At 39.8% G+C, this 24,029-nt stretch overlaps 1 protein-coding gene across 4 annotated transcripts in view; it reads left to right on the top strand.

Annotated features, from left to right (window-relative positions):
* The window catches only part of hmcn1 (hemicentin 1), a 505,541-nt gene that overhangs the window by 330,462 nt on the left and 151,050 nt on the right, over window positions 1-24,029 (top strand). For all 4 annotated transcript variants that reach the window (XM_067990488.1, XM_067990487.1, XM_067990489.1 and 1 more), the window contains 8 exons: window positions 4,780-4,955; window positions 8,077-8,173; window positions 10,638-10,760; window positions 14,494-14,655; window positions 17,350-17,631; window positions 18,696-18,863; window positions 20,698-20,811; window positions 23,148-23,234. In XM_067990488.1, the coding sequence (XP_067846589.1) occupies window positions 4,780-4,955; window positions 8,077-8,173; window positions 10,638-10,760; window positions 14,494-14,655; window positions 17,350-17,631; window positions 18,696-18,863; window positions 20,698-20,811; window positions 23,148-23,234 (1,209 nt within the window). The remainder of the gene's footprint in view (window positions 1-4,779; window positions 4,956-8,076; window positions 8,174-10,637; window positions 10,761-14,493; window positions 14,656-17,349; window positions 17,632-18,695; window positions 18,864-20,697; window positions 20,812-23,147; window positions 23,235-24,029) is intronic.

The raw sequence follows: 24,029 nt of genomic DNA, 5'->3' as shown, positions 1-24,029 counted from the left end.
ATGTCAGCTGTTCCCAGCATGAGCCAGCACTGCACAGAACATGTTTGAACCTTGTAAACAATTTTACAACACCAAGTTATAGTCCAGCAATTTTATTTTAAATTCACAAGCTTTCGGAGACTTCCTCCTTCCTCAGGTAAATTCACATTTACCTGAGGAAGGAGGAAGCCTCCGAAAGCTTGTGAATTTAAAATAAAATTGCTGGACTATAACTTGGTGTTGTAAAATTGTTTACAATTGTCAACCCCAGTCCATCACCGGCATCTCCACATCATGTTTGAACCTGTTCCAGTTTCCACTGGAAACAATGGGAGGCTAAGTCTTATAAACTGAGAATGTGTTGTAGACAGAAAGCCTTTAAAAAACAGTTTCATATTGTATTTAAGAGAATAGAAAGTACATAACATGCAATTTTTGATACATCAGCCTGATGCAAAGCTTCAAATTAACCAAAATATTGCCATATTCCATCAATCTACCCTGATTCTACGAGCTTCTAACACTGGAAATGGCACAGTAGAACTAATGGGTGGTTTAGATCACCTCCACTGAATAAACAGGCAATTCACCATTGGGAAAGCTGATATCTGGGCTATACTACACAAGCATGGAAGAGTTAAAGCTGACCAGTTTGCAAATCTAATGAACTACAGAGAGGTAGGATGCAGATTCAAACCGACGACCTCAGGTGATTAAAGCCAGTTCATGCTACAAGAGAGTAGCATTTGAGAAGTCACAGTTACTGACTAAACAGGAAAAGGGTAGAATGCAAGATACACTGAAGCTACATGATTCTCTGTTGCTCTTGAGTTATCAGATCAAGGCATATAAATCATCCGCCCTATATATTATGGTTGCACTCTGATATGTGCTACCCACTGGTAGCATAAAGTTGCAAAGTTACCGCTCAAATGTTAGATAAACAACTAAAATAACAAATGTAAATTTTAATTTGAAATGGGAACTAAACTGATGCATTAATAACAGACTATTACATTGTAAAACATTTTTTCCACCACGCAGTTCTTTTTTTTTTCCTCAATCATAATATAATTTCCCTGAAATTTAAAAAGAAAATGATGAAGATGAAGTCAATGCATTTGTTCTAATGTTTTTATAATACAGCACATGTTTTGTGAAAAGTGTTTTACAACTTCCACCCACACTTGTGGCATAAGCGGAACATTTCGGTAATTTTTCCATTCTGATCCAGCATTTCTGGTCCTCAAAGGGTTAAGATGCTCAGGATTACTAATGAGACACAGACTAATAGTAGGGTTTGACATTGTAATTATGAATAGTTTTTGACGAAAACAATTATGTTATTCTTCTAATAGTTTAGCATAGCAGTAGTTTAAAAGTCTGGCAAACACATTCAGTGCAACCAGATATTGCTTGTACTGTTTTTCTGAAAAATATTTAGAAGATCATATGCCAACTCAGTATTGATTCATGTGGCCTATATAGTATACCTTGCCAGCTGTTAGAACTCCAAGCCAATAGCTGTCTTTTCTGCTAACAAATCCAGGATGCTAGAATTCCTTGGGCCTTCTGATGCTTTGTTATATTCCACTTTGGTTGCTGGCAGTGTATGAAGAGGCATACATTTACTTTAGGAAATGTTTTCTTACCAAAAATTGTAACATTTTTGCAGGTTTATTTGCAGTTCTGTCACATGTTGCTTTGGTAGTTGAATGGATTCATGTGTTTGTTTTACTTTAATCCATTTATTACAGGCTTTGAGAATGTTTCTGAACTTCACCACAAAAAGAAAATTATCATTAATAAACATTTAATGGTCATAAATATTGTAGCCTACTGAAATATTAAGCTGTAGCAATTGACAAATTAAGCTAGTATTGCAGTGGCTGAGCTTTTGGGATTGTGAGACAAAGCCCCAGGATTGGCCTCCACTTTCCTTTGTTGCGTTGGTTTGGTCAATCTTTAGCCAAACCACTAGATGGTGAAACATGCAGTACTGAAAAGTTCTGTATCAAGGGAGAAGGAAATACTAACATTGGCAGATTCTACTCGATTGTTACTTCCAGCTGGTTGAGCATAGACCATGACGAACACCAGCTGTGGAGAAATGTGTGTCCCAACCATTGTACCCTCATGGCTGGAGGAAGGAACATGGTGATGATTAACCTCAAAGAAATGAAAATGTAGGGGAAAAAATGAGGAAAAACAGGAATACAAAATATTTGTTAGTAATGTAGTCCAAGTTTACTGATTAAGAGAAAAGATGTAGGTTTTGAAATTATGCTTGTGATGATTAGTTTAACTAATCTACATTATGAAAGAGAAAGAGACAAACATACAGAAAAGTAGCAATGAATAGTTTGAGTGAGTCCTGAATATAGATCTGAACAACAAGATAGATGGGACTAATCACCTTTTCTCATGTCTGTTCTCAACAACAACAGCTTGCATTTATATAGCACTTTAATGTAGTAAAACATCCCAAGGCCCTTCACAGGATCGTTATCAGATAAAATTTGACACCGAGCCAGATAAGGAGATATTAGGACAGATGACCATTGATGTTGTTGCAACCTATAGCTCAATAGCAAACAAAGTCACCTGGGCCTTAACCAGTAAATAATCAATTCTTTAAATACAGTCTACCTCAGAATGAAGTCATTTTTTGTGTTTTTATCCAATAATTGAAACTAAATAACTTTAAATTAAAAGGAGTATCAGTTTTCCTCATTTTAGAATTTGGGTTCAGATTTTCTTATTCAAATCCATCTCTCCAAGTTGTGAGATTTTACTCTCAATTGCCGGTAATTGACCTGACTCCAATTTGGTAAAAAGGTGCTTGATTGAAATTCACAAAAGGACCAACACACGCAGTGTTGGGACAGTGGTTTACAACACTGAGCAAGAGATCATATCACCCGTTCCGCACTGGGTAGAGCCGTGTCTGTTTAGGAGTCTTGAAGAAACCGCGTTTCCACCCCGCCTAGGGTATCTTCGTCAATTCGTCTTCTGTCCCGCCTGGAGTGACCTCTTGGACTCCTTGTCCTCGGTCCTGCTCTGCCTGGAGCCACTTCTATTGATTCGGATCGTTCATCAAAGTTACGTTACACCTGTTAAGTCTCTACAACCTGATACCAGTGCAGGCTGCTCTTTTTATGCCCCTTTTTGGGGTGGACCCAGGGTTAGCTATTGACATGGGCCCTTGCCCTATTGGGGTCTCCCAAAAAGGCGAGGTGTCCAATGGTGCCTTGAGTTCTTTGTTTCTTTAAGGAAAAAGGGTCAGCCTTCCCCAGTATCTCCCACCTTTCAGGGATCTGCAAAAACAACTAGTGTCCCACCTCTGGCCTTAACCAATCATCACCTTACACAATGGCTTAAGACTGTTTTTGCCTTTGTCAAGGCTGGGAATCCATCTTCCCCCAGGCCTTCTTGGACTCCTCCAACTTCCAGGCCAGGTGTCCTGGACCAGCCTGTAAGGCTTCATTGTTTTACAACTACCCACCATCTGATAAGAGTCCCAGCCCTAACCAAGTCGAGGATGTTTGTTTGTTTCATCTTTTAGCTTGTTCATGTAAACCGGCCAGAAGGCGGAATGCTAAGACTGCCTTTCCTGCAAGTTAATGGTTTTGCGAGCTTCCTGCCCTGATATCAGTCCTGCTTGATTTACATGTCCAGCACCAGACTATTTAACTACACAAAATCATGTTTATATGTATAAAAAACGAGATATACATACACACACCATTACAGCTATTTCACTTGCCCACTACTAATGAACAAGAGCCCAATTTACAAAGTTATGAGCAGTGAAAAGCACACAACTTGAATTTTGTGCAGTGTCAATGAAGAAAATTAGGCAAATTAATGTTAATGCTTCTTGCCAGACCTGTAACAGTGCTAGGTTCCTCCAAGTCTGCCATTAAGTTTAAGTTACCCTAAAACTGACTTTATGCAATTTTTTATACTTTATTCTTTTGGTCATGTTTCATCCTTCAAAAAGATGCATTTCTAGACACCTTCATTCCAATGGAAGAGAGGAGAATCAGGACCCCAATCCTCTAGAAGCTCTGCTGATCAATGATTTTTCATACTTAGCTAATGGGAAGTAGACTTGCTGCTGGATCAAACAGTATCTGTCACTTTTTCATCTCTCCAACTAAGTGAGATGTTTAAAACTAGAAGCCAATCCAATCACATTTCATTATAGGGCTACAATTTCTGCCCATTGACTATGAATGGACAGTCAATCTTATGTACGTAAAATAATACAATTCACAATGTGCAGAGTAGTGCCTCAACTCCTCAGTGAATGAAAGACATTTCTTACTGTTATAAATTGGATAGCCAGGTGGTGAACTAGAGCCAAGTCTTCAGTTGCTTCCAAGCCTTTATTCACAGAGCTCTGCATTGCACCCACACCACACTATGAATCAGCTCGCTTATAAATGGATACAAGCGAGTTCCCAATTGATATGCACCACCTGAATACAATTAACACTAATTGATATAAATCACATGGATACAATTAACACTCACTCATGTCCTTTAGTGACATGCAAGCATACAACACACTGATTGTTTTAAATGTGCCATTCAGGCCTCTTTACAGAAACGCACCATCAACATACAATAAATTGAAACTTAAGTTGGAATCTAGACCTGATTTTGGTGCCTTTTTTGAGTATAAAATAAATGTGTTGCCCTTTATTCTTGTAGATTAATGCTGCAGATTAATATCTGGAGCATATAGCAAGGGTATGAATGCAACCCAGAGAATAACATAAATCTTTCTTACAGTTCCACCAAACATCATGGGGGAAGAACAAAATGCCTCAGTCACCATCAACCAAGCTGTTGTGCTGAAGTGTCAAAGTAATGCAATCCCTCCTCCAACTCTCAGCTGGCTGAAAGATGGAAAACCTCTGCTTAAGAAGCCAGGGCTTACCGTTTCTGACGATGGAAGTACTCTAAAGGTAAGTCACAGCAGTGACGCCCACCTGCAGAGATCCCTTCTGCATATGTAGTTTTTCTTTTGTGGGTGTGCTCTTGCAATAGGTGTTTGTTGAACAGCCTTGCATTGATTGTAGAATCTTAAATTAGTCAGAATACCAATGAAAAAGATGCTTCATATAAAGTTATCATTTTACCTTGACAATCCCACTATTCTCTTGCTCCAACGCCTGCTCTCACCAGTTCAACAGAATTCACTATGTGCATGTGAATGCTGTAAGCCCAATGAAGGCATCGAATGTTGGAGTAAATGGGGGAGTGGTGAATGAAGTACCACTGTGCCTGTGCAGTACCACTAATGACACCTGCCAGCATCTTTGCACTTCTGTATCCTGCTTGACTGTGTATAAGGACTAAATCATAAAGATAACTCCACAAGAATACCTAAAGTAAATTTAATGAATTGTGTATATTAAGCTGTAGTTGCATTTTCCCAGTAGCAGTTTTGTTTACATTGATTATAAACCGTTTCCCTGTCCTAGAAATTAACAAAGACTTCTGGAGTGATCAGTAGGGAGTTTTGGTCACATGTCTAATAAGAAGAAAATCTATGTATTTAATATCTTTGCATAGGAATTTGGCAATAACTTTAAATGTTAGCTTCTGCTAGTTGCAAGCTGCATAGATCTTATGGTCTGGTATGCAAAAAGTCATTTCAAAGTTACTATGCCTAAGAAGCATTTCCTGATACCCATCTACTTTGGTGTTGTTCTATTCAATTTGATCAGTCCTCAAGTTAGGTGTAGAGACACAAGCTGAGAAATGCCTTGGAACCCTACCATAAGTGTATGCTGTATTTGTACGGACAAACACTATTCCAAACCCTGTAAAGGGCTGAGCAGCTAATGTCATCATTAGAGATATGTCTTTTTAATGGCCTTTGTTTTGGTGCATCTTCAAAAAAAATTTGAATGGTGTATTTGAGATTGACTTTCTCAAAGTTAGCAGTGATGAGGCAAGCCTGAAATACTGGTGGTGAACAGCTACATAGACATATGGGACCATGTTTCAAGAGTCACTTTTATGTTGAATGTTAGTGCAGAACAGCTTTTATTGTTTTTGATATTCTGAGAAGCATAATAAAGTTTGTAATTACTGTAAATCCAGTGTGTACTGTTCATTCATCTGCTCACTGTTCAATAAATCTGACTAGTAGTTTATAGCCTAAGTCACAGTCTGATAGCATCTTTATTCTTCCTCCTACCCAAAGTCAAGGAAATCATATGAGGGCATGTAGTATATCCAGTAAACTGGAATAAAGTGACAGCATTTTCTGTTGAACACCTGGGCTTGCTACATTTACCGAGATATTGGACAAGTAAAGATAAACTCCAGGTCGAAGGGCGCACAGGCTGACTTATGGGAGTAATAAGACCATAAGACCATAAGAGATAGGAGCAGGAGTAGGCCATTCAGCCCCTCGAGCCTGCTCCGCCATTTAATGAGATCATGGCTGATCTGATTTTTACCTCAACTCCACTTTCCCGCCTTTTCCCCATGTCCTTTGACACCCTTGCTGATCAAAAATTTGTCTAACTCAGCCTTGAATGTATTCAATGACTCAGCCTCCACAGCTTTTTGGGGTAAAGAATTCCAAAGATTCCCGACCCTCTGGGAGAAGAAATTCCTCCTCATTTCCATCTTAAACGGGCGACCCCTTATTCTGAGACTATGCCCCCTAGTTTTAGATTCCCTCATGAGGGGTAACATCCTCTCAGCATCCACACTATCGAGTCCCCTCAGAATCTTGTACGTTTCAATAAGATCTCCTCTCATTCTTCTAAACTCCAATGAGTATAGACCCAACCTGTTCAATCTTTCCTCATAAGACAACCCTTCCATACACGGAATCAACCTAGTGAACCTTCTCTGAACTGCCTCCAATGCAAGTATGCCCTTCCTTAAATAAGGGCACCAGAACTGTACGCAGTACTCCAGGTATGGTCTCACCAGCACCCTGTACAGTTGTAGCATGACTTCCCTGCTTTTATACTCCATCCCCCTAGAAACAACGGCCAATATTCCATTTGCCTTCCGGATTACCTGCTGCACCTGTATGTTGACTTTTTGTGTTTCATGTACGAGGACACCCAGATCCCTTTGTACCGTAGCATTTTGTGGTATTTCTCCATTCAAATAGTATTTTGCTTTTTTATTTTTCCTCCCAAAGTGGATGACTTCACATTTTCCCACATTATATTCCATCTGCCAAATTTTTGCCCATTCGCTTAACCTGTCAATATCCCTTTGCAAACACTTTGTGTCCTCATCGCAACTTGCTTTGCCCCACCTATCTTTGTATCATCAGCAAATTTGGCCACAAGACACTCTGTTCTTTCATCCAAGTCATTGATATATATATTGTAAATAGTTGAGGCCCCAGCACTGATCCCTGCGGCACCCCACTAGTTACAGATTGCCATTTTGAAAATGACCCTTTTATCCCGACTCTTTGTTTTCTGTTAGTTAGCCAATCCTCTATCTATGCCAGTATATTACCCCAACACCATGAGCTCTTACCTTGTGCAGTAATCTTTTACGTGGCACCTTATCGAATGCCTTTTGGAAATCCAAATATACTGCATCTATTGGTTCCCCTTTATCCACCCTGCCCGTTACTTCCTCAAAGAACTCTAATAAATTTGTCAGACATGATTTCCACTTCATAAGTCTGTAATGCTGAACCTGAGGAAAATATCTAGTGTAAAAACCCAAAAAACCTAACACTGAGTAAACCATTTAAAAAAAATATCATGCAGAACAGCACAATCTGCACTGGGCGTGCATCGTCAGACAGGAGAGAGCAGACTCCTGTAAATTTGATCAATCAAAATGATTCCTCCAAAATTTTCCTTAATTTCTCCACCATCATCTGTAGTGGGAGAGGGAGACAGTCGTGATTGACTGATAAAAAATTGGCATTCTTAACAGGAACCAAGAAACTTGTATTGCTTTACTACAACATATAGTAACATTAATGTGCCTAAATAGAAATGTGTATCAAAATTAAAGACAAAGTAATAGATTCCATAGATTGCATGTAAAGTACTAGTAGCCTAAGTTTTTTTTTTACCTAACTTGTAGATTGAGGCTGCTCAAGTCCTGGACACTGGTCGTTACACATGTGAAGCCACAAACGTGGCTGGTAAAACGGAAAAGAACTACAACTTAAACATTTGGGGTATGTTGGCATTGCTGTTGACTGCACAGTGTTCAGCATTTTTAAAAAACTCTTCTAAATATCACTTTTGTATAACTTCCATGTAAATATTAATGTGCAGATCACTATTCAATTGTAATTTCTTCTTTTGCCTAACTTCTGTATAATATTTTTGTAATATCAGAAATCTCCTTCCACTACCTGCAGAGTAGTTTTTGTCCCATCCACAGGCCTGTAACCATTCACTTAATAAAAGAATGAGCATGGTTTGGACTATATCCAATTACACGCACCCAATAACCCTTGCTAACACATGGGGATGGCTTGAATTGAGAAAGACTAGGGTCTATATGAGAAGCCATTTGCAGGAAGAGGCCCCCACCTACAAAAGGTGTGGTAGTTGGAAGAGAGTTACTGCATGTGAAAGTGGTTGGGAGCTGAGAGGGAGAAGCTTGGCCCACGAGAAAGCTTGGAACCTGGATGGAGATGCTGCAACCTGTGGATAAGGCCTAGGGCTGAAAGGAGAGACTCTATCTTACCTGTGAGATAAATCAAAAGCATGTTCTAGACATGCTGTCCACTTTGCACCGATTTCCGGCACAAAATCAATTTCTTGCCCATTGCGCCTATCCACAATAAAGGATCAGTGTCAGACTCTGATAACTACAGACCAATAATTCTACTGCTGATTGTACTTAACTTCATATTAAAGAGATATTAAATGAGAAGTTAGGCACTCTCTTGTTGGAGATGGTCATTGCCTGGCATGCACGTGGCACGAACGTTACTTGCCGCTCATCAGCCCAAGCCTGGATGATGTCCAGGTCTTGCTGCATGCGGGCATGGACTGCTTCATTATCTGAGGAATTGCAAATGGAGCGAACACTGTGCAGTCATCAGTGAACAGCCCCACTTCTGACCTTATGATGAAGGGGGGTTATTGATGAAGCAGCTGAAGATGGTTGGGCCTAGGATGCTGTCCTGAGGAACTTCTGCAGTAATGTCCTGGGGCTGAGATGATTGGCCTCCAACAGCTACAACCATCTTCCTTTGTGCTAGGTATGACTCCAGCCATTAGAGAGTTTCCTCTTAATCCCCATTGACTTCAGTTTTACTAGAGCTCCTTGGTGCCACACTTGGTCGAATGCTGCCTTGATGTCAAGGGCAATAACTCTCACCTCAGCCAGGCAATGAATTGTATTTAGAAATGTTAATCATTTTATTGCATACGAGATCAGTAGGTAAGAATGCTAATATCAGTCAGGAACTCAGTGGCACGTATATTAGAATACTGTCCTTCACTTCTCAGACAAGGAGGTAACATCCAGACTGATGGGATAAATGTCTAATTTAAGGATCCCAAGTGAAATGGGGTAGAGAAGTTTTAATCCAGTTCCTAATTACTGTGGTTCCACACCACAAAATTGCTGACAGATTAATATTATTACTCAAACAGGCCACAAGGATGATTAGCGTGGGAAATGAAAAATTCAGACTAGTAAAATATAGGCTTACTCTTATGAGGTTAGCTTTCAAGCACACTTTTGGGGGTTGTGTAACAGGGAACTTTACTCTTGCATCTGGCTGGACGACAGCTCACCCAGGAATGCTTGATCCTGATATCGGTGCCATTCTCTGGCATCCTTTATCTTGAAGAGTCTAAATTTACCATACTGGCCCAAGAATAAAAGCACATCCCAGGTTGGGATTGATTCAGAGAGATGTACCTCAACAACTTCTTCAAGTGTACACTTATACCCTTTCCCAGTTTCAATTTCCCGGCTTCTGTACCAGGTAATATTTTTATTCTTTGCTTACATAAGAAATTGGGACATAGATAGCATCTTTGGGATGAGAAGACCAGTGACTGGATTAAAATGCCAGACTTCGCTTCATTTGCAAGTCATCAGTGCTACTTTTTCTAAGCTTAATATGAACTTGACCACAAGAGATAAAAAGTGGTATCAAAGATTGATCCTTTAATAATTTAGTTAAATAGCTCAAAGTGATTGTTCTTAAAACAATGGTGGAAGTTGAGGCACTGAGGATCATGAAACAGTTCAACATGCCTCCTGAAAATTGCAGGTCATGTCAGTTCAGACTAATACAATGGTTGAATACACTCCAACTACTCTTGACTGGAACCAGTTGAAGCTACTTGTTATAAAATGGACTGAACTTCATACTGCAGTTTGAAACCAGTTTTGAATTAAACTATTCAACTATTCTGAAGCAGAATCAATTCAAATCTGTCTTGAGTTTCCACTGAACCTGCCTGAATTTTCCATTGAGAGTTTCACTTTTTATCATTTTACATCCATATGAATGTGTTTCTTTCATATATAGGACTGGAGTTGTTCATAATTAATTAGTTTTTCCACTTGTATGTATTATACCTCCATAAAATATGTAGTTTAAAATTACTACCTGAAACTTCTGTTCATGTGGTGTTGTCATGTTAACAAACTTGTATTTTATTGTTTAGTTCCACCCAGCATTCAAGGATCAAATGAACTATCCAAACTTACAGTCATAGAAGGAAATCTAATCAGCTTGGTTTGTGAATCCAGTGGTATTCCACCACCAAGTTTGACGTGGAAGAAGAATGGTGAGTGACCAACATGTACTGTAAAACATAGTTGAAAGATGTGCACTATTAATTATAATATAGAGAGACATCAGATACTGCAAAACATCAGATAACACCTGTGTGATCCTTAGAGTGCAAAAATACAATCCTCTATCTATACCTAGAATATATTAAAAACTTATATCTGCACACCAGAACTAGCCGTACCTCTAGCCAAATTGTTCCAGTACAGCCAAAACATTGACAACTACCGGACAATGTGGAAAATTGCCCAGGTATGTCCTGTCCACAAAAAGCAGGACAAATCCAATCCAGCCAATTACCGCCCCATCAGTCTACTCTTAATCATCAGCAAAGTGATGGAAGGTGTCGTCGACAGTGCTATCAAGCGGCACTTACTCACCAATAACCTGCTCACCGATGCTCAGTTTGGGTTCCACCAGGACCACTCAGCTCCAGACCTCATTACAGCCTTGGTCCAAACATGGACAAAAGAGCTGAATTCCAGAGGTTAGGTGAGAGTGACTGCCCTTGACATCAAGGCAGCATTTGACCGAGTGTGGCACCAAGGAGCCCCAGTAAAATTGAAGTCAATGGGAATCAGGGGGAAAACTCTGCAATGGCTGGAGTCATACTTAGCACAAAGGAAGATGGTAGTGGTTGTTGGAGGCCAATCATCTCAGCCCCAGGACATTGCTGCAAGAGTTCCTCAGGGCAGTGTCCTAGGCCCAACCATCTTCAGCTGCTTCATCAATGACCTTCCCTCCATCATAAGGTCAGAAATGGGGATGTTCGCTGATGATTGCACAGTGTTCAGTTCCATTCGCAACCCCTCAGATAATAAAGCAGTCCGAGCCTGCATGCAGCAAGACCTGGACAGCATCCAGGCTTGGGCTGATAAGTGGTAAGTAACATTCGCGCCAGACAAGTGCCAGGCAATGACCATCTCCAACAAGAGAGAGTCTAACCACCTCCCCTTGACATTCAACGGCATTACCATTGCCGAATCCCCCACCATCAACATCCTGGGGGTCACCATTGACCAGAAACTTAACTGGACCAGCCATATAAATACTGTGGCTACGAGAGCAGGTCAGAGGCTGGGTATTCTGTGGCAAGTGACTCACCTCCTGGCTCCTCAAAGCCTTTCCACCATCTACAAGGCACAAGTCAGGAGTGTGATGGAATACTCTCCACTTGCCTGGATGAGTGCAGCTCCAACAACACTCAAGAAGCTCGACACAATCCAGGACAAAGAAGCCCGCTTGCTTGGTACCCCATCCACCACCCTAAACATTCACTACCCCCACCACCAGCGCACCGTGGCTGCAGTGTGTACCATCCACAGGATGCACTGCAGCAACTCGCCAAGGCTTCTTCAACAGCACCTCCCAAACCCGTGACCTCTACCACCTAGGAGGACAAGGGCAGCAGGCACATGGGAACACCACCACCTGCACATTCCCCTTCAAGTCATACACCATCCCGACTTGGAAATATATCGCCGTTCCTTCATCGTCGCTGGGTCAAAATCCTGGAACTCCCTACCTAACAGCACTGTGGGAGAACCGTCACCACACGGACTGCAGCGGTTCAAGAAGGCGGCTCACCACCACCTTCTCATAGGCAATTAGTGATGGACAATAAACGCTGGCGTTGCCAGCGACGCCCACATCCCATGAATGAATTTTAAAAAATTTTAAAAACTTGACATCCTGTTGTCAGCTTTTTCCCATTCTAAATTTCTATGTCACACTAATTATAGCTTTTGCTTATGTACACTTGTTATGCTGCAGTTACACTCTTCTGCTAGTGGTGGCACTGTAGCATTCCCATCTCCTGTCACCCAGGTCTATCACTAGTGGTGGCACTGTAGCATCCCCATCTCCTGTCACCCAGGTCTATCACTAGTGGTGGCACTGTAGCATCCCCATCTCCTGTCACCCAGGTCTATCATTAGTGGTGGCACTGTAGCATCCCCATCTCCTGTCACCCAGGTCTATCATTAGTGGTGGCACTGTAGCATCCCCATCTCCTGTCACCCAGGTCTATCACTAGCGGTGGCACTGTAGCATCCCCATCTCCTGTCACCCAGGTCTATCACTAGTGGTGGCACTGTAGCATCCCCATCTCCTGTCACCCAGGTCCATCACTAGTGGTGGCACTGTAGCATCCCCATCTCCTGTCACCCAGGTCCATCACTAGTGGTGGCACTGTAGCACCTTTTCTCCTAGCTACTTTTGTTTAAACTTTCCCGAGCTTCTCCATCGGCATAATTCCCAATGGCCCTGCTTCTCTGCTGTTCTCCAGGTAAGCTCCACTCAAGAAAATGCTTCCCCATGAAGTATCGGCACTGCTTCTGAGCAGAGCTCATTGCTATTAGTTTTTAAAAAGATTGCCCCGCTTTTTAGTGAGAGAAAGATCTGAGAGCTGTAGCTACTTTTTTAATCGTCCCTCGGGCAGAGCAGATTCGCCAAGAATGTTAACAGGTGAGTTGTGCTGCAGCCTACTGCATGTTGATTCAAATCCTGCAATGCAGTATGATCCAGGGTATTAAACCTATGTTCAGTTCGGGCTGGTTGCATTGCAGCAGCATTGGGTTGTTTCCAGGGGTTGGATTGTGGAAATTTTATCTGCCTTCATTAGTTTTGTTTTGATGTCGTTGTGCCCATGAGTCTTAGACCCAAGAAGCCATTGCTGGAGATGCTTTGGCTACAGTTGGAAAAGTAAGTGTGGAACCAAGCGAGGGCAGTCCCTCTGAGCTGGACAACAGAGAAGAGGCATTGAAGGAGGATGGTGTGGTTAACCCTGTCAAAGAACACAGAGAGGATGATGAGGGAAAATGCACCACAGTCACAGTCGCAGAAAATGCAATTTGTGACTGATTGGAGCTGTTTCAGTTCTGTGGCGGGCAGAGATTCAAACATGGAGTTGAGGGAAAGGTGGGCACAATATATTGGAAGGGACAACACATTCAAGGACTTTGGAGAGGAAAGGGAGATTGTAGATAGGGTGGTAGTTTTCAAGGACACTGTGTTCATCAGAGGGATTTTTGGGGGAACCCAGCAAGGTGATACCTCTTCGATCACAGGTTTGAATCCAAGAGTAGGCCAACACTCAAATCTGTGGACCTGTTTGTGGAATTACTTTCTTCAGGTCTCAGCTCTATCTCCAAAGATGGTTTCCCACCACTGCTACAATTAGCATTCTGGAAATAGAGCTTCATTCATACGATATTGATTAAATATTTATTAAACATTTTGTTTATATCTAGTAGTGGAATGTTATTGTTGCACTGAACTTTGCAGTTTTTAATACTGACAAATTGTCCAATTTGGCACCTTTGATCCTTTCTATTTTGCCTAATTGGAATGACCGATATACAATGGATATATTACTAGACTTTCATCATTGTTTAAAAAGTAATATTCTTCCCACTTTGTTCCTTAGTTACATGATACCAGTTGATGTATATGCATTAAGAAGACATATTTAAAAGGGCGAGGGATAGGAAAGAGACAAATGAACTGCGTAGATCTTTTAAAATTGTTCTCATTTACGGCTTAGTAAACCTGCTACCATGTGGCTTTCAGGGAAGTGCTCGATTGCTGTTATGGAGTAATGAAGCCATTTTCTGGTATGATTACATTGCTACAAAATCTTGCTATAGGGTTTATCATAGAATCTATTTTGTTATACACTCTCACACATGAACAGATACAAGGGATTTACTTAGTAAATTTATTTGCAGGTTCCCCATTGTTGAATGACCATACTGGACAAGTCCGTGTTGTCTCTGGTGGGCGACAGTTGCAGATCTCAAATGCTAAAATATCTGACAGTGCATCCTACACTTGTGTGGCATCTAATGTTGCTGGAAATAGCATGAAGGAATACACATTGGAAGTCTATGGTATATAACAGAACTTTCCCTTCATTGAATTTTTTCGGAATATAATTCACCTTTGTACTGTTACTAATGATGCACCAGTTAGTACATGAGGATATATTGTCATTATTCTTTACCTTTAACTAAAGTAAGTTGTAAAACCGCGAATCAAAGTGATATATTTGAATAATATTGGAAAAGTCAAGAGCAAGAAAATCTGTGATATTGACGTAAGATAGCACACCCACTTATTCTCACTTATCAGTAGATTCTGAGGCTCTTGTTATAAGATTATGGGCTATTAAAAAGTGATTTTTTTTAATGTTTCCTATTGACATTTCCTAAATCTTCTGATGACATCTATCCAAATAGAAGTATAACATCTGAAAAATGGATGGGAACACATTTATATATGAATCAAACTAGAAATCAGTCTCATCCACAAATATTAAGTGGAGACAACTGGCAGTGAGCAAGTAGTTTAGGCATTTTAACAGCTCATTTTCCTACCTTGGAAACAATTGACTCTTTGTGTTCCTTGGTAAACATGCCTCTCGTCAACTAAACACCGGAATGGTTTTTAAAGGCTTAGAGTCATTTGGGGATAGAAATGTCGCAACATCTTATTTTATGATCCAAGTTTAAATCCAAGTGAGACAAATTAAAGTCTCTTTTCTCTGACAAGTGTCTGTTCCTCTATTTTTATTCCATTTGTGAAGCACCTAAGAACATTTTTTATGTTAAAGTGATATATAAGTACTACTTCTTCTTGTAGTAGTGGTATGTTTAGGGACCTAAGTGAAATGAGTTGGAGTATTCCCAATCCAGTTAGCATCAGATGGAAATAAAAATATCTATAATTTGACAATTTTAATTTTCACTCTGAGACATCACAATACAAAACAATGTGGTTAATGGCCAAGTGGGTAAAGGCGCCACTTAATGTTGCACTATGATCTATGGATCAGAAAGTCCTAGGTTCAACCCCTGGTCTGTGCTGAGTTATCTGACTTTAGCTTGGACAATAGCCTGGATATTATAATTGACCTCAGTGTACCTGGGCTGGCTAGGTGGAACATTGGTGACATTTCCCATTAGTGATCATTATACAAAAGCCCCTATTGTCACCCCCTCCACAGTTAAACACCCTGGCTCGCATCTGATGAATGAATGTTAGTGGATGAGGCAGAGGGAAAGTAGAAAGAAAGAGATGTTTGGTTTCTGCAGGTGTTCAGAGGAGAAATATTCAGTTTGCTTGTATTATCAACTTGAGCTTCATGAACATACAAGCATCAGAAAAAATAACAAATAAAGTTTGGCACCCTCCCAATAAAAGTAAGGATAGGTGTGGTGAGTGTCTATTCTGAAAAGGGTAGCAATTGAAGCAATCTCTTAGTTACTGTAAATATCCGCTCCTGTCTTTCTTTGCCACTTTTTCTACACACTATTACCAACATTCACAATTTGCAACAAAAATTCACATGTTTGTGATTCACATGGGAAATTTAAATATTCTGTGCGAATCAACAGAGCAACCACAAATCAGGGGAATCACGAGTGAATTTGATTGTTATCAACTCTGGAAGCAGTCTCTTGTTTGATAATTGCTCTCGTTATTCTTGTCAGTTGTTACTTGTCACACACAGCTTTCATACACCTTTTTACTTTTTTTGTTGCTCTAGTCATAGCCGTGTTCACAACTAAATAGCAGTATATAATTATTTTAAGCTATTTATACTATAGATGTTAGGCAGGTAAAAGGAAACTTAAATTAAAATTTCACATTCACAATTAATATTTATGAACTATTATAACTAGTTTCACCCACTGTGCATGTACATGTTTCATCACAATTTGGATCTCAGGGCTGTTCTGTTCTCTCCTCGGTGACCAGAGCAATGCCTCTTTAAACAGGCACTTGGGATAAGGGGGTGAGGAAGGGACAAAATTGCCTGTTACAGGCTCAAATAAGATGCAGTTTTATAGTCAATCACAAAGCTTTGGAAACATTTAGCTTCGTCACTGGCTAGTACTTCAAAAATATGAAACAGTTTATCCAAAATGAATTCCACATTTTAGAGTGAAGCAGGATATTGTAATAATGGTGGCTTGTATTGAGCTACAAAAGACCGAAGAAACTGACGGATCCCTGATACAATAGGGTGTCGAGGGATATGAGCTTGGTGAGATCAAATTCGTCTATGTGAACTTAAACAATGAGTTAAACTAAAACTAAACCAAAAGAAAAATACTGCGGATACTGGAAATCTGAAATAAAAACAGAAAATGCTGGAAATACTCAGCAAGGCAGGCAGCATCTGTGGAGAAAGAAACAGAATTAACGTTTCAGGCCGAAGACAAAGGATTCTGACGAAGGGTCATCGACCTGAAACACTAACTTTGTTTCTTTCTCCACAGATGCTGCCTGACTTGCTGAGTATTTCCAGCATTTGCTAGAAAAAGTTAAACTAGATGGGCTTTTCTATTCTCTTACCTGCCTCGTTCTATTCTTTTGTAACTAGTCTAACGAAAACTCAAATGTACACATGTTCCATAGGCTTTTCACTCTCTTCTCCTTTGAAGGGCAGTACTTTTGTGTTATAACTAATTAAAATACTCCAGAATGAGAAGTTGACTTACTTTATGTAGTTACAACAATCAGTTTTCTTCTTCACTGTAATTTTTTTCGGTTGTTTAACTTTTCTTTTTGTTTGGCAGTCCGACCAACTATTAGCAACAGTGGGAGTCGTCTGACTGAAGTCATTGTTATTCGAGGGAATGACATTACCTTAGAGTGCAAGGCGCAGGGGATTCCTCGTCCTACACTGACATGGCTGAAAGATGGTCGACCTCTCGTGAATGGCAGAGGAGTCATTATCCTGAATGATGGACAGCTACTACAGGTTAAGGATACACAGGTTTTTGACACTGGACGGTACACGTGTGTGGCTGTGAATGTAGCAGGGCAGATTGATAAGAAATATGACCTCAACGTACATGGTAAGTAGTAATATCGTTCATCTACTGGTTAAGCTTAAATGGTCCTGTGATCTGTGTACATAGAATATACCATTGCTTGCTTACAGTCTTTTCACCATTAGGCAAAGCAACAACTTGGATCTATTCCATTTTAGCTGTTTTCCTGCATTGTCACATCACTGGTGATGAAATTTAGCAGTACAAATCCCTAAATCAATATTTATCATTCTTTTTCAAGCAAAATTCTCAGAGGCTTTACCTCACGAGCCAGCCTCCCATCATCCACCCTCCATAAACTTGAGCTCATCCAAAACTCAGCTGCCTGTATCCTAACTCGCACCAAGTCCCGTTCACCTATCACCCCTGTGCTCGCTGACCTACATTGACTCCTGGTTCGGGAATGCCTCAATTTTAAGATTCTCATCCTTGTTTTCAAAATCTCTCCACGGCCTCGCCCCTCCCTATCTCTGTAACCTCCTCCAGCCCTCCGAGGTCTCTGCGCTCCTCCAATTCCTGCCGTTTGCGCATCCCCGCTTTTAATCGCTCCACCATTGGCGGCTGTGGCTTCAGCTGCCTAGGCCCTAAGCTCTAGAATTCCCTCCCTAAACCTTTCCATCTCTCTACCTCTCTCTCCTCCTTTAAGACGCTCCTTAAAACCTACCTCTTTGACCAAGCTTTTGGTCACCTGTCCTAAAATCTCCTTATGTGGCTCGGTGTCAAATTTTATTTGATACTCACTCCTGTAAAATGCCGTGTAACGTTTTACTACGTTAAAGGCTCCATATAGATACAAGTTGTTGTTGTTGTTGTTGTTGCTAAATGATGAATTACCTATTGATGTCAGTTCGGCCCTGATCTTTACTACTTACTAGTTATTAGTCCAATTTGTTCCAGTGCACTCACCTTAAAGGATGTTTGAGTAAAGGGTGGAAGCATTCATTGTTGATCAGTGATATTATTTACTTTAAAACATGTTTATATGGATAGGATTTAGGTTACATTATGATTAATAGTCTCTTAATTGCAAAAATATAATTAACTACCAATTTATTTCCATCCCTTGATTTTCACATTTTTGCTCTTAGTGCCACCAAGTATTAGTGCAGCTCTGCAAGTCCCAGAGAATGTCAGTGTCGTGGTTAAGAATCCTGTTGCATTGACCTGTGAAGCCTCAGGCATCCCTCTACCATCGATCACCTGGTTGAAGGATGGACATCCAATCAGCCTGAGTAATGCTTTGAGAATACTCTCGGGTAAGCATAATACCAGTGACCTTTATGTACATTTGTATGCTTTTACAAAAGAATACGTACAAAAATGATGCAAGTGATAACTACAGCCATGTACAATAACTGGAAACATTCAACAATCTGTTATTTTACATAAGAATATAAAAGACACAGGTTAAATGGCCTTTTTACAATCTATCAAGCTTGCTCCTTGCACAGACCATGTTCAATATACCCTGCCATTTTTACTCCACCCATTTGAACTCCTGAATGCAAGGCCTGTATAAATACCCGTGGTCCCCAAAGATAATCAAGCAAAATTATTCATCCATCCTCAACATCTCCGGTATTCAACTCTGCCATGCTGCTTCCTTCCTCGTCCCTAGGCCCATTATGGGGACTTTGATTATCTCATCTATACTTATCCTGTTACAACCACCTATTACAACCAGATATTTATCCAGCTTCTCGTTGAAGGAGTTAATTAACTCAGTCTGAACTGCTATACTGGTAGTTTGTTGCACAAATCCACTATTCTATTGGGAAAAAATCTTTTGATCTCTGGTCTCACCACAGATTTAGTCATTTTTAATCCCTTGTCCTCTGGTTACATCTAGACACTGCCTGTCAGCATTTTAAATCAATCTTCATTTCTCCACTGAAAAAAAGTAATCTCTGCAAGTGTCTCCTCATAATTAAAAGCCCCAAAACCCTAACAGTTGTAGTTGGTTGCTCTTCTCTGAACCTTTTCCAACGCATCAATATCTTTTTTGCATCAATCCTTTATGCTTCAAGAATCACACATTTCCATGCAATACACCAGCCATTCTGTGCATGTACGTGATAGGGAGAGGTTCTATGGTCCTCATTCAGCTCTAGTGTAATTGCTACAGATCTTGATCAGTCTTTAGATCACAGCGATGATTGTCAATGCAGTCACTGCGAACATGTCAAAGCTGTCAGTTCTGCAAAGCCGCAGTTAATTATGTACGTAGCTTTAAACTGCTAGAGTTGATTTCAAATACTGAGATAAAAGTCAATTGAGCTATTCTGTTTACATTAATCCTCACAGTTGCCTTAATCCACCAGCAGAATAGATTTATTTTTGCATGCACTGGCAGACAGATAGACAACAAAACAGCATCACTTTTCCTCTGCCTGTGTTACTAGGTCATTCTATTGCTTGTTGGCATGGAGATTGTGGCTTGAACAAACCGTTTATTTTGTGTATATTAGGGTAACATCTCCACAGAGCTAATCTCTGGAAAGTTGCTCCACTAGACCAGTATATCTCCCAAGTGCTCAGACCAGCACTATGTTTTGCTATCAGATTTGCCTGTAAGTTCAGGCACTGCTGGATTCACTCTAAGCACAAATTTAGTGTAAAATGAGCCCATAGAGTTTTGTGAAACATCCATGGATAAAACATGAAGCATGTAAGATGTTGCAGATAATTAATTGACATCAAGGCCAAACTCTACTTGTTGGTACAGACAGCTGTTTAAACAATAGCAGACATATGTGGCTATGCTTAATGATGGTGACCTTGTGCCTGAGTTATATATAGTATAAATGTTTCCTTGTTTGTGTGAGGAAAATCATATTAGTCCCATTTTAGTAATCTGTGTTCTTTTGTGATTATTTGGCATAGAAATCTTCAGTACACAGAGAGATTTAACTGCATATTGGGATTAATTAAAATAATTACATTCCTAAATAACAGCGTAGTCAGTTGTTACTTTGGCCCCAATTGAACTTTGTGAGAAGCTGTACAAACATTCTGCAGTATTTCGGTTATTTTTGTGTCCTTTTTTAATTACCTACCTTATGTAACATTTGAACTCTTATTTTCCCACAGGAGGTCGCATACTACGCTTGATGCATGCTGCAGTGGAGGATTCTGGGAGATACTCCTGTGTGGTAACAAACTCTGCAGGAGAAGAGAGCAAAACCTTTGACCTTGATATCTTAGGTATATAATGAGAGCGGAACTATTTCAACAAATCACTTTCCATTTCCACAACACAGTGATGGAAAAAAAATCATGTTCTTGCTGTCAAACCCTTCTGTGACTATATACACTTAATATGGCTCTCCACAGTTTAACAGGCCTTGTTATTGTCTTGTAGTTGGGGGATGGGGTAACAGTCAGAAGCTTAAACGTATATCACAGCATTTATGTGTTGTTATCTTGAGCAGCAGCTTGAAAATATCAGTGAAATCAAAGGTGGTGACGGGGCTGTTTTTTAAAAAAAAAGTTGTCTTCATATGAAAGCTTTGATATCAAGGCTTCATTTTTAAAACTGCATAGAAATATTTCTTAAAAAGGCTTATATTTTTCATTGTCACCCTTTGATAGTTCCAAATAAGCTGAACAATTAGCACCAAAGTAATGTAATCAAACAGTGAGCACTACCACCAGGATCCCTTTCAAAAAATCAAAGAGACAAAAAATCATTAACTATCATATTATTCTGTTCTTCTCCCCCACCCACCACCAGCAAACACCTTTAATTATTGGGTGATGATCTCTTTGAGAGAGCTGACTTGGAGAAGTTGCTGGTAGCCTGACAGTGGGAGAGTAATAATAGTTCCAAGTGCTTCAACCACTTCTCCAACGATCAGTAAAAGAAATAAAAAAGCGTGAAAATCAGTGGTAGTTTAGTTTTCTTTTCAAGCAATGTAGATTACACTCTTTCACGTCATTATTGTATTAATTGAATTATTTCTGCCATGTCAGAAATTCCTACTGACACTTTGCCTTTAAAAGCTGTTGAGCTGTAATTTTAGAACAAATAGAATATTTATAACTTACAGACTGGCAATAATAATTATTTTTAAAATAAACTATCATCAGGATATAGGGCTTGTAAGGTTTAAATTCCTGCATGTAAAGAAAGAACTAACTTGCATTTACACCGCCTTTCATGGCCTCAGGATGTCCCAAAGTGCTTTACAGCCAAAAAAGTACTTTTGAAGTGTAGTCACTGGTGTGATATAGACAATATCCAGTTCAGAAGAATGGAAAATGCTGCTACCAGGTGAGCCCCTATCATTTTGTTATGACCGTTTTTGTCTCATACAACGAAGGTCTTTGTCTTTGATGATTGTTAATCCTCAATACTGACAGATTTACCATGAGTTCAGAAGTGTATCTATAGCAACCAGTTGAATACAATGATCAGAGTAACACTTTGAGTACTGAAGAAAGATTTCAACATTAGAATATAATACCACAATCACTGGAAAAAATGTTTGCATGTGCTTAGTTTACCGAAAGAATACCAGAAATTGAACAAATTTATGATCCACTCCACCCATTAGTCTCATTCTGCTTTACAACACAAAATATAAATCATTGGTAGGTTTCAAACCAATCAAGAGACATTGGAACCTCTATTGTAGAGTCTCTAAGTAACCATCCAAATACTATTGGCTTTCAACAAGTTTAATAATTTATTAAAAATCATTTAGTTCAGTCAATCTAACTGAATTCAAGCTCCTACCCCAAAGTATTACACCAGATTTCAACAGAAGCCCAGCTTCAAATTTTCTCGAGTGAATACGCTCTTTAACACCAAAGTTCAGACCATCAAAGACTCCAAAATCTTCAGTTACAGTTATTGAAGCACTGAATTGTTACTTGGAACAAGAATAGATACACAATATTCCCTTATCTCCCTGCTAGACTAGTGGCAGGTTGGCTTATTTGGTAGAACCCTCACTTCTGAATCATCTTTTGGATGAGACATTAAGCTAAGCCTACTCAGCTGGATGGAAAATATCGCATAACACAATTTGAAGAAGAGTAAGGAATTCTCACAGTCTCCTGACCAACATTCCTCCCTTGACCAACGCTACCAACAACAAATTATCTGGTCAGTTTTGTTTGTGGGACCTTGCTGTGTGCATATTGGCTGCCACATTTGCTGACATAACAGCCTACTTCAAAATAATCCCATGGTTGTAAAATGCTTTGGGATGTCCTGAGATTGTGATATGGTGCTATATAAATGCAAGTTCTTCTCTTATCATGGAGACAGCTGGAAATAAGATCCATCATCCTTAGATATGGTCATCCTAATGCAGGTGCAACTTCTGTGTCCAAGACTCTGAATTTTGTACATCAGGACCAATGCATGTTATTGGAAACTGCAATTCATTCAGTTCTTCCTAAGTGATTCAATTGGAATTCTCCTCATTTGATTTGAATATCTGTTTTAGACCTGAAGTCTAATAAAGAGGTGAAAAGTATTTTGGTTTGGCTGTGTTATAACATCTAACTCAATTTTTTTCCCTTTATAATAGTACCACCAAGCATTGTTAATGAAGATAAGATAGAAGATGTGAAAATCAAGGAGAATCACAGTGTTACCCTCACTTGTGAGGTTTCAGGTAAGAGCACAGTAATGATATAATACCATATAATTTTGAAGTAGCTCACACCTTCCTCTTGCAATGTAGTGATGTTATCAGCAGTTGAGTGATGTAACATGTTGCCCGGAGGGCTGCAAAAGGTGATTGGCAGGACATTATAATCAACAACGATGAATGCTGAGGACAACATCGCATGCCAGACATCACCTCTGTGGCCCTAGGCTAATATTGTAGCATTATTGTCATAAACTTTAAGTTTTAAGATATCATAGGTTGCTGTTGCAAATTGGGCTTTAACAGTGGTTAGTGTCTGCCCTCTAGAGACTTCAAAGGGTTTAACTTATAGCTTTGTAAAATGTGAGATAATAGCATCCCAGAGTGAAGAACCAGAACTCAAAGATATACCAGTCAAAATCCTACTTGGATTTTCCTAATAGCTCAATACATAAATTTACCAGTTGGTGTGGCACTATCACACAGGGAGGCTACTGGTATTATCCATAAGACTTTGCTGAGTTAGTCATTCCAGCCTGGCTGACTGTGAAAGTGCTATAACTAGACTTGGCCCTCCTGGACTAGGGACGGTAAAAACAGCCACTTGGGTAAGATACCAGAGCACCAGCATGAGTGTGTGACAGGAGGGATAAGGAGACCAAAAGAATGTATTTAGAGTGGAACAACACCACAAAGTAGTATAGACCAAATTTCTTGGATGATTAAAACTATTACAAAAAAATACTCATTGTTTCCCCCATTAATATGAATAGCCAGCAGTGTGACTTGACAGATATCTCCATTCAGGAGTTGATGATA

Source organism: Heptranchias perlo, chromosome 9 (genome assembly GCF_035084215.1).
Source record: "Heptranchias perlo isolate sHepPer1 chromosome 9, sHepPer1.hap1, whole genome shotgun sequence".
NCBI lineage: Eukaryota > Metazoa > Chordata > Chondrichthyes > Hexanchiformes > Hexanchidae > Heptranchias > Heptranchias perlo.
This window is presented reverse-complemented; position numbering and strand designations above follow the sequence as displayed.